Source organism: Onychostoma macrolepis, chromosome 21 (assembly GCF_012432095.1).
Source record: "Onychostoma macrolepis isolate SWU-2019 chromosome 21, ASM1243209v1, whole genome shotgun sequence".
NCBI classification, from domain to species: Eukaryota; Metazoa; Chordata; class Actinopteri; order Cypriniformes; family Cyprinidae; genus Onychostoma; species Onychostoma macrolepis.
This window is the reverse complement of record NC_081175.1, coordinates 16,281,206-16,293,306: the sequence shown is the minus strand read 5'-3', so window position 1 is coordinate 16,293,306 and position 12,101 is coordinate 16,281,206. Positions and strand designations below refer to the sequence as shown.

Below are 12,101 nucleotides of genomic sequence, written 5' to 3'. Positions count from 1 at the left end.
TGAAGGGTTGCTGGAGGGAAACCCAGGACTTTTCCTGCTGACGTGTTGTTGTCGCGTGACGTCACTCGGGATTCCTCCTTTGGATTTGATGGCTTCCTGGTAGCGCGCGAATAGCGAGTTTGAAGTTCTTTTACGCAGCCGCTTGAAAGTTTTCTTTGGTCAGACGTGGCCAGGTGTCGAAGTCTTTTGATGATCAGCCAGATGTTTCACAGCACGATCGAGGGGCAACGCCCAGACTTTCAGCCAAGTCTCTTGCAATGTCACCAGTTGTTTCACCCCGTTCTTTGTTCTGAGCTTCTTAGTTCAAAGTTGGGGTGTCTGTTTTTATCGGACAGAATTAAGTCCATCCTAGTCACTGTCTGACCCAATCACATTGTCTCTGTAGGGCGGAGCCACGCCCCACACGACTCAAACTTCGTGCATACATTATCTGCTCATAAATATGTCACCTAAGCCACAATATCCTAGCAGATTTCTACAAAGTGTTATAATCATACCTTATGAAGATAAAAGTCAACATTCATCTATTTCAATGTATTGGAATTTAAATTTAATACCAAACATGAGATAGTTATATATTGAATACCTATAATTTTACCTACTAACTGGTTTAAGTCACAGATTAAAATATCCTAAGTTCTGATAACTACAGTCAGATATATGAAACATAAAATACCACATTCGTATATGTACTGTCTCTTGGATATATTGCTTTTAATAGCAGCAGTCTTTTCCGTCTCTGTGTGACTAGAGTTTCTTTGTGGTCCGAGCACAAGAGACGGCATAGTCTTGGAATGCAACTTGGAAAAGGGGGTTTGCTCTGGGGTCACCAGGATGTCTGTGCTGTAGGTTTGTTCAAGTCTGGTTAACATATATCTGTCTTTCCTTGTTGATACCATCATTGAATTATGGTCAAAAAGCAGTCGGGATTTAGGGAGGACCTGAGCTGGAACATATCCAGATCCCACGTGCTTTGTACTGTCTGTTTATTTGACTTTATTTATGGTAAACTGGTCAAGACCAACATTGAAAATCCTGTGCTTCAAAGAATGGCCAGATGTTCTCCTCCCAGCTCCATGAGATGATAAGGAGAACAGACAGGAAACTTAGTCAGATACCTGGGCGTTGGGTTGGTCATTTGTAACTTTTACGAGCTGATGAAGTTAGATTACATTTACATTTACATTTAGTCATTTAGCAGACGCTTTTATCCAAAGCGACTTACAATTGGGGAATACATCGAGCGATTAATCTTGAAGAGGCAATCAGACATACGAAGTGCTTGCAACACCAAGTCTCAGACATTGTTCAAATAAATACAAACTACCAAAGGAAGGAATAAGTAAAGATAATTTTTTTTTTTTTTTTTTTTAAAGATTAGTTTCCAGTGGAATGTGACTTAAGTTACACATGTGTGTGCGTTCTTTTCGACCAGGTTCTACATAGGGCTGAGGAACTGTCTGGTCTTAAGAGAGGAGGTGGGAGAGGGAGGCTGGGTGGGAGCTTAAGAGTCCTAGGGAACTTAGGAGATGTGGGAGAGCTGGACAGAACCAGCGGAGACCCAGGAGACACAGGGGAGCTGGACAGAACCTCCCCAAACCAGTCTATCAAGTCCTTTTTAAAGATGTCCATTAGTTCCTCATAATAACTCCCAGAGGCCAGTTGCAGCTCACCTTCAGCGATGGGAGTGTGGGCGGGGCTTCCCTCCAAGCTCTCAATCTCCACGAAAAGTCCCATGGTGATACAAGGTGTCACCGGCTCACACACCTGGTCAGTTGCGTCGTCGAGCTCAGGCTCCGGGGCGATGTTCTGCTCTGTCGCCTTATCTGGCACTGCCGCTTTAATTGCGACGGGTTCTGGCTCTGCGGTTGCGGTGGGCTCTGGCGCGTGCTCCGTGCAGTGGGATGAAGGCTGGCTGGGCTCTGGGTCGGGAGTGGGGCTGGCGCATTTAGAGTGTGTTCTTTCATTGCACGATTCAGTCTAATAAAATGCACTAAGAATGATCACAAAATTCAAGACATGGGGAAGAAAATGTATATATTTATATAATTTCATATAGTTAATATCATACGAAGAGTGCCGATTTTTCTTCAAAAATAAGCATGGTTGCAAATGTGATATTGGTTTTATAGGAGTCCAATAAACAATAAGTTAATATTAAGACACCATATTGCCTGTTTTTGCTCCATTTCGCCAACAAAAAAATAATTCCAAACAGCTACACCACTGTTTTGTGTCTCTGAGCAACATGGCGATGTTTCGATCCTGAATGAATCAACCGTTTAAATGATTCGGTTCAGTCGCAATGACTCACTTGTTAACAGTGATTTGCTGCCGGTTTTAATTTCACATTCAAAGTATCTTTTCATTTTAAAATAATTTCAAATATCAGTATTCAATGTTTTATCTTTAACATATCAAAATATTATGCATTTGTAACTGCAGATTAAAGCACTCCAGGTCCCTCTGAGCTGCATTAAACAGTGTGTAAATACATCTAAATGCCACATCAGATGCAACTTCTGCAAAGATTAATTTTGTTGATACTGGTTTCATTTGTTTGGTAACAGCCTAAATGTCTTATTATTCTAATTGACTGATTTTAGAAAAAAAAATGGCTTTATTAACAGGTAAAATTGCCCATAAAAGGTAAAAATAAATGTATACAATATATGAAAAGATTAATTTCTATCACTGATGTGAACTGACCACACAGAATATGAAGAATATCAAAAACTGCAGCTGCCCACGGTAGTCAGCAAAATATTGTCTAATTATCGCAATCAAAAAAATCTCGAGATTTAATTTTTTTTCCAATAATGTCACACATGCCTAAGAGGAAATAATGAAGAAAACAAAAAAGAAGAAAACCACCGCAAATAAATGTACTCTAGGTCTGCTATCCTGTCACAGGTTGGTGTGCTAAACAAGGCGCACGGCAAAGGAGTATCATCCAAAAGAGTTCTTTAATAATCCACAGAAGAAAACAAGCACAACCAAACTCAAATCAAATCAATAGCAGACAAAAGAACAGGGGAGAACACAGGCTTTATAGGAACTAATCAGGAAGAAACAGAAACAGGTGTGGAGCTAATTAATCAAAAAACCATGGAAACAAACGAGGGAACACAGGCAAACTGGAACACAGAGAAACCAAACCAAATACAACAGAAACGTGACAGTAAAGGCTCTCTAGTTTAGAGCAGATTCTGAGGTAGAGTTTTAACCTATAAGGAATTTCTAATTATAATTGAATTTACTTAAGAAAGAACAATTTGTTCAGTTAACCACTGTTTAATTAATTTAAAAAAAAGGTAAATTTTTCCCCCTGCTGTACCGAAACCATACCGAACCGTGAAGTCAAAACCAAGGTATACTGGACTGTCATGTTTGTGTACCATTACACCCCTAATATCTATCTATCTATCTATCTATCTATCTATCTATCTATCCTATATATTGTTACTGTCACTATTTACTCACTTTCATGTTGTTCCAAACCTGTATTAGTTTCTTTCTTCTGTGGAACATAAAAGAAGATATAAAGAATGTTGGTAACCAAAGAGTTGCTGGTCCCCATTGACTTCAACAAACTATGGAAGTCAATGAGATGAGCTCATGAGAAAAGATTTTTCAATGTGGAAAAGTTATTTGGCCTTGTTGCCTTTTTTTCAAGTTATGCATAATGATTGCAGAGTTTGCAAAGACCATAATTATAATGAATCCCAAGATGTTTCATAATATCTTCAGATGATTTCCCAACTGAAAAAAGATGCTATATAAACAAAAACGTTCAGCTTTCCACATGCAGACACACGGCTTCTGATTTGTCACACAGCTTCCGATTTGTTGATCTGATTGTTTTCCTTTTTTCCCAAACTCCAACTTTGTATGATTTTCCACAGCCAACAATGGACATTGAAGTCTAATTAACAGATGATAAATGGATGTATATAGCAATTTTAACGTAAGCTTATTAATATTGTCTCGTGCATTTTTTTTTTGTGCAGAAAATTATTGTTTTGTGTGATTTGGAAGAATATCCTTAATTTGATGGATAACATGACTTATCCTTTGAGACTGACTCTTATGGTGCCCAAAGATTCTAAATCATATTGGCATATATATTTCACTTGTTTTCTTTTCATTTATCTGCTTATATTATCAATTAATATTCGTCTTGTTATGGTCATTATCATGCAGAAATCTCTTCATGAACCAATGTACATATTCTTGTGTCATTTGTCTGTAAATGGAGTTTATGGAGCCTCAGGTTTTTATCCTAAATTTCTTTCTGATTTAATATTGGATTCATACGTGATCTCTTCTCACATGTGTGCTCTGCAATCCATTGTTATTTACAGCTCTTTACTGTGTGAGTTTACAATATTAACAGTGATGTCTTATGATAGATATGTAGCCATATGCAAACCTTTAGACTATCATTCCAAATTAACTAAAAACACCTGTGTGAAATTAATTCTGTTCTCATGGATTGTTCCCAACTTCTCTGTGATTCCAGGAGCCCTGTTATCAAACCTGAGACCATTTTGTAAATATCATATTGACAAATTATATTGTGACAACTGGTCAATTGTAAAGCTGTCTTGTGCATCATCTTTTGTTAATAATGTCTATGGATATATTGTTGCTGTTATATTTTGTTGCTGTGCAGTTATCATTACTGTGTCCTATGTCAAACTGATATCTGCATGTAAAGCATCTTTAGAGAATAGAAGGAAATTCTGGCAAACATGTCTGCCACACATATTATCACTGATAAATTTCACTTTTGCTTTGCTTTTTGATGTTATGTATAGCAGATATGGTTCAAATGACATTCAAGAGGGTCTCCGCAATTTTTTGGCTCTAGAACTTGTGATAGTCCCACCTGTGTTCAATCCTCTAATCTATGGACTAAATATTAGAGCAGTGCGCAGAGTTTTTTCCTCATGCATTTCCACAAGAGTGAACACTTCGGAAGCTCAAAAAGGCATAAAACCTTGAAAATTGTACTGTACTGTACTGAAACAGGCATGCAAATGTTATCATTTTATGAATGAATTGTAACAAGAAAAAAAAAAAAAACATGTACAAGCTGTCAACATTATATATGAAAATCATTAGGCACAGTATCATAAAACATTACAGAAAAAAATAAATATTTATATAATTTTTTTTTTTTACATTTTGTTACGTTTTCATTGCTCCCAGATCCAGTCATTATTTTTCTTGTTTACATACTTTGTTGAATGATTTGCTAATGTCTGTCTAATTGAAATAGTTTATTTAAAAAGTACTGACATTAAAATACATTGCTATTTTGCTTAAACCAGTTTACTATGTAAATATTTTACTTAAAATTATACAGCCATTTTACGGAGACACCAACAATGCAATTATTGCCAATAATCAGACTTAATATTTTATTTTATTTAATTAATTATTTGACAGGGACAATAGACAGTCAGAAAACTGCCCCAGAATTAGCTACAGAGCTAAATTTCATCTGCTGTCCCTGGGCAGGAAAATACAAATTATGTGACAAAAACATCAAAATATCCCCTGTAAGTACTACAAAGCATCATCCTAAATTTTACAACTACCCAAAGTTTCATTCAAAATACAGAAATACTCAATGGTCACATACCTGACTCGTCTTTAACCATATTTTTTTAAATGTAGCTTAAATTGTGCTAAGGTAGAACACTGTCTTATATTAATTTGTAAATTATTCCAGTTATTAACAACCCTTACAGAGAAAGCTGAACAACCAAAACCAGTAGCTCTAAAATTCACTGTACAATCACCTCTAGACGAAGCTCTAGTTTGTCTTATATTTTCAGTACAAGAGAAAACAAATTCCTTCAAGGGTGAAGGTGCAAGATTGTTAACAATTTTGTACATTAAACAACAATTATAAAACACAATAAAATGATCAAAAGTGAAAAAATGTTACTTGTTAACAATCAAACAATGATGATACCTATTAGGTTTCTTGTCGAATACTTTTAGAATAGAATCTCATGAAGCAACCATTTAATCCCTTATTCTGATCATAAATTAAGTGATTAAACTGCTTGTTGAATTATGTGTTTTTATTTTTAATTATGCTGCCTTCAAGCACACACAAACCTCGCTGCCTGGTGTTTGGCCTCCCTCATTTTATATGGAAATGCATTTAAAGGGATAGTTCACCCAAAAATAAATATTAGCTGAAGACTTAATCACCCTCAGGCCATTCAAGATATAAGTGATTTTGTTTCTTCATCAGAACAGATTTGGAGAAATTTAGCATTGCATGACTTTCTCACCAATGGATCCTCCGCAGTGAACAGGTGCCGTCTGAATGGGAATCCAAACAGCTGATAAAAACATCACAATAATCCATAAGTAATCCACATGATTCCAGTGGATCAATTAATGTCTTGTGAAGTGAAAAGCCACTTCATTTGAAACAAATCCATCATTAATATGTTTTTACCCACACACCATTGTTTCTTGCCAAAATATATGACCATAATCCATAATAATGTTTCCTCCAGTGAAAAAGTCCATTCTCTGTTGTCCTTTCACATCAAAATGCATCAATATATTTGTTTAGAACTGTTTTTTTTTTTTTAAAACTGTTTTCACTATTAAACAGTATTTGAACTTGCATTTTAGCTGGAAGCAATGGACTGAAGGTAAAAACATCTTAAGTATTGAATTATTTTTTTTACAAAAACGCATCATTTTCACTTCACAAGACATGAATTTAAAGACTGGAGTCATGTGGATTGCTCATGAATTATTGAAAGGATCCACTGTGAACAAGTGATGTAATGCTAAGAAGTGATGGACTGAGGATGAGCAAATTTTCATTCTTGAGTGAACTGTGTGAACTTTGAGTGAAGGTGTTATCTGTCACAGACCAGCCAGGCTCTCCACCCAGCCAATTACAACGTCCGATCTCACCAGAATATTAATCACACACACCTGCATTTCATCTCCCTCATTACCAGAACTGCTATTTATGCACACATCTCGCATCATTTCAATGTCCGGTCTAGTTTGCTGACATTCTGCTTCATGTCTTGTCTCCCTTGTGGTTCCAATTATTCTGTGTGTGTTTGCGCTGTACTTACCTGTTAGCAAGTTGTGTGCTCCATCCATCCATCTGTTCAGCTCCAGCCATCCACAATCTCCTGCAGCTATAAGGAAAGGACATTTCATTATTCACCATTTCAAGTCTGTATGAACCGTTACAGTCCTGCAGTATCCTGCTTTGATGCTCTGTGCTGCAAAATAAATACCTGTCTCTGTATTTCTGCCTCCTAGCCTGCATTCCATAACAGAAGATCGGACCACAAAAAGTAGACTCTTCAGCCCCATTTTTCACCACCGTGTCTACCACCACCACAACGAATCCTTCACCGACAGTTGTTGCCAGTCCCATGGCCAACCAGGGGCCAGTTGCATAAACTGTTTAGACTATTCTTAAAAAGTTAGTCCTCTAAGTTTTTTTTTTTTTTTTCTTGAAGACTGGTCACAACTTTTTAAATTCAGTTATGAAAAGGTAGATTGGTCTTATTTATATTGGAAAAGACTGATTTCCCCTTGGCAGCTGCTAGTTGGTCAAGAGTGCATAGGGCCCAGAGGTCTGGGGGGCCTGCGATCGCCTGGCCATCGGGAGCACCGGGACATTCCATTCAAATAGTGGGCCGATCGCCGAAACGAGAGTGAGCTCCCCGAAATGTGATTTTGGATTTGTTTGACACTTCTCTCATGAAATTCGGCACAAAGTGATGAGCTATGATCCAGCTTTGCTTGCAAAGACTGAGATGCTCCTTTTATACCCTAACATGATACCTTGACCTACAACCCGAATTCTGGAAATGTTGGGATGTTTTTTAAATTTGAATAAAATGAAAACTAAAAGAATTTCAAATCACATGAGCCAATATTTTATTCACAATAGAACATAGACAACATAACACATGTTTAAACTGTGAAATTTTGCAATTTTATGTACAAAATGAGCTTATTTAAAATTTGATGCCTGCTACAGGTCTCAAAATAGTTGGGACGGGGGCATGTTTACCATGGTGTAGCACAGGGTTCCTCAAATCTTACCCTGGAGGTCCAATCCACTGCAGAGTTTATCTCCAACCCTGATCAAACTCACCTGTCTGTGATTTTCTAATGATCCTGAAGACATTGATTAGCATGCTCAGGTGTGTTTGATTAGGGTTACAGCTAAACTCTGCAGGAAAGTGGATCTCAAGGTCCAGATTTGAGGATCCCTGGTGTAGCATCTCCTCTTCTTTTCAAAAAAGTTTGAAGAAGTCTGGGCATCGAGGTTATGAGTTTCTGGAGTTTTGGTGTTGGAATTTGGTCCCATTCTTGCCTGATATAGGTCTCCAGCTACTGAAGAGTTTGTGGTCATCTTTGACATATTTTTTGTTTAATGGTGCTCCAGATGTTCTCTATAGGTGAAAGATCTGGACTGCAGGCAGGCCAGTTTAGCACCCGGACTCTTCTACTATGAAGCCATGCTGTTGTAATAGCTGCAGTATTTTGTTTTGCATTGTCCTGCTGAAATGCAAAAGGCCTTCCTATAGACATCGTCTGGAGGGGAGTACATGTTGCTCTAAAACCTTCCAGCATTCATAGTGGCTTCCAAAACATGCAAGCTCCCCATACCGTATGCACTTATGCACCCCCGAAACAACAGAGATGCTGGCTTTGAACTGAATGCTGATAACACGCTGGAAGGTCTCCCTCCTCTTTAGCTCGGAGGACACGGTGTCCATGATTTCCAACAAGAATGTCAAATTTGGACTTGTCCGACCATAGAACACTTTTCCACTTTGAAACAGTCCATTTTAAGTGAGCCTTGGCCCACAAGACAAGACGGTGCTTCTGGACCATGTTCACATATGGCTTCCTTTTTGCATGATAGAGCTTTAGGTGGGATCTGCAGATGGCGTGGCGGATTGTGTTTACCGACAGTGGTTTCTGGAAGTATTCCTGGGCCCATTTAGTAATGTCAATGACAGAATCATGCCGATGAGTGATGCAGTGTTGTCTAAGGGCCCAAAGACCATGGGCATCCAACAAAAGTCTTCGGCCTTGTCCCTTATGCACAGAGATTTCTCCAGTTTCTCTGAATCTTTTGATTGGTGTTATGCACTGTAGATGATGAGATTTGCAAAGCCTTTGCAATTTGACGTTGCGGAATGTTGTTTTTAAAGTATTCCACAATATTTTTATGCACTCTTCCACAGATTGGAGAGCCTCTGCCCATCTTTACTTCTGAGAGACTCTGCCTCTCTAAGACATCCCTTTTATAGCTAACCATGTTACAGACCTGAAATCAATTAACTTAATTAGTTGCTAGATGTTCTCCCAGCTGAATATTTTCAAAATGTCTTGCTTTTTCAGCCCTTTGTTGCCCCCGTGCCAACTTTTTTGAGACCTGTAACAGGCATCAAATTTGAAATGAACTCATTTAGTGGATAAAAATGTAAACTCTCTACGTTTAAACATTTGTTATGTTCTCTATGTTCTATTGTTAATAAAATATTGGCTCATGTGATTTGAAAGTCTTTTAGTTTTCATTTTATTCAAATTTAAAAAACGTCCCAACATTTCTGGAATTCGGGTTATATTACCAATTCACCTGCTTACTGTGAACTGTTTCAAAACAGTTTAAAATGGATATTCTATGAGCTTATTTTGCCTCTGTACCAACTTTTTTGGAATATGTTGCAGCCGTCAAAAACAAAATTTGTTCATATTTACAAAACACATTTACGTTGGTCAGTGAAAACTTTGGAAATCTTTTCTTTGTACTTTCGTCAATTAAATAAAAGTTAAAGAGAATTAACAAATCACAGATTCTTGATTTTATTGCATTTTACAAAACATCTCAACTTCTCTGGAATTGGGGTTGCGTGTTCACTCCAATTTGTTTTAGATTTGTGATTATGATTTGTGCCTAATACTAATACTCATTTCCAGATTTAAACAGGAAAGTTGATATAACACTGTAGACCAACAATTAAAAGAATATATTTTTATACAGTATCATGTTAAAGATAGAGAGACATTTCAAAATATAGCTAAATAAGTCAGTAACCACTGGAATATTAACATAACCTAAACACATTTTGATTGTATTTGACAGCTGAGCTTGAGCTATGATTAATACAATACATTTTAATGGTTTCTTTTCAGTTTACTCTGTTACGAATTTTTATTTATTTATTTATTTTTGGGGTGAACTATTGCTTTATAGAAAGAGCTTCAGTTCTCAGTGAATTTCCCCTAGGGTATATTTGGTAGAGCAGTGATCTTAAACTGAGCAAAGAAGTTATTTATAAGCAGGTCAGTGGCTCATACTGCTCATGAATGTGAGTGTGGCAGATCACAAAAGGCAATGGTATGGTAATGTTTGATTGGTGTTAATGCTCATTGTATTTTAAAAGCATGTATGTCATATTTTCAAATTGAAGATGTCAGTGCTTATCAGTTACTTGTTGTTAAATACACAATGGATGTGACAAATCTTACAACATACACCCTGATGGAACCACACAATGCTAAATCATACAAGTCTATTTATTTCACATGCTTTTTGTTCCTCTATGTTATGATACTGTTTGTGAACATTTGGCTCACTGTAGTCATTGTCTTAGAAAAAGCCCTTCATGAACCAATGTACATTTTTCTGTGTAATCTGTGTGTAAATGATATTTATGGAACAACAGCATTTTATCCTAAATTCTTACATGATTTAATATTGAATTCGTATGTAATTCCATCGTATATGTGTGTGTTCCAGGCTTTTGTTATATATACTTATGTTATGTGTGAATATTCTACATTAGCAGTGATGGCATACGACAGATATTTGGCCATTTGTCGACCTTTAGATTATCACTCAAAGATGAACAGATTTTCATGCAGAATATTACTTTGCTTATGTTGGATCATACCATTTCTTAATATGTTCATTGCAGTTTTCTTGTCAAATAGGTTGGTACCATGTAGAAATCATATTGAAAAGTTGTATTGTGACAACTGGTCAATAGTAAAACTTTCATGTGAGTCAACTGTCATCAATAATATTTATGGATTTATTTTTATTTCATTGTATTTTGGCCTTGTGATTGCAATTATGGTGTCCTATATAAAACTAATTACTGCATGTAAAACATCATTAGAGTGCAGAAGAAAATTTTGGCAGACATGTGTGCCTCATGTACTTTCATTGATAAATCTCACTGTTGCAATACTGTTTGATACCATCTATAATAGATATGGATCAAGTTATTTCCCTGTAAACCTGCGTAATTTTTTGTCTTTAGAGATGATTGTAGTGCCACCTCTTTTCAATCCTGTAATCTATGGTTTAAAATTAACAGAAGTTCGCAAAAGAATCTTAAAATTATGCATTAATTGTACTAAAAATGACAAAGTATGAAGTATGCTGTGTATATTCTGTAGTGTATTCTGTAAGAAAAAAGTAAAACAGTGAACTGTTGTCTGTGCTTTATATAAAGATACAAAGCAAGAAAGTTATGTCAAGGGAAAATCATGCCTTTATTTTCTCATTACGCTGCAAGCCCATTTAACTCTTTGCTAAAGAAATAATGTATACTGAGCTTTTACAGTCACAATATACACCTTGACAACTTTATCAGGACTTGTATCACCCTAAGAGGGTTTATTTTATTATCATGACTGACTGTATATTTTCCCTCTTTTTCACAAGTTTCCTCTTTTTTCTTTTTCTAGTTAAACAAATGTCCAATGCAGCATAGAATCAGAAAGATGAACACTGCAACAATATTAAAATATCTATCTATCTATCTATCTATCTATCTATATCTATCTATGGGTAGTTGAGAAATAGCCAGTAAAAAAAAATTTTACTAAACATTTTTGAAGAAGAAATGCATATATTTATGTAGTGTGAAGTCTGATCTTTGAGAAAATATAAAGGGTCACTAACTTCGTCAATTCTTTCATTGTTTTTTTTAAATGTTTTTACTGAACTGTACCATAAATTTGTCCTATGGTGTGATGTAGCAAAAATTAAGAAAAACAAAACA

General features: G+C 36.3%; 2 protein-coding genes across 2 annotated transcripts; both read left to right on the top strand.

Annotated features, from left to right (window-relative positions):
• Positions 1-3,827: 3,827 nt before the first annotated feature.
• LOC131528704 (olfactory receptor 6E1-like) lies at positions 3,828-5,122 on the top strand. Its single transcript, XM_058758029.1, has one exon. It carries the CDS (start codon positions 4,054-4,056, stop codon positions 5,005-5,007), a length of 954 nt encoding a protein of 317 aa, XP_058614012.1. The 5' UTR covers positions 3,828-4,053; the 3' UTR covers positions 5,008-5,122.
• A 5,217-nt stretch (positions 5,123-10,339) lies between these two features.
• On the top strand, positions 10,340-11,470 carry LOC131528347 (olfactory receptor-like protein OLF2). The gene has a single exon (XM_058757445.1). The coding sequence runs from the start codon at positions 10,478-10,480 to the stop codon at positions 11,468-11,470; it is 993 nt and encodes a 330-aa protein (XP_058613428.1). The 5' UTR covers positions 10,340-10,477.
• The last annotated feature ends 631 nt before the right edge of the window (positions 11,471-12,101 follow it).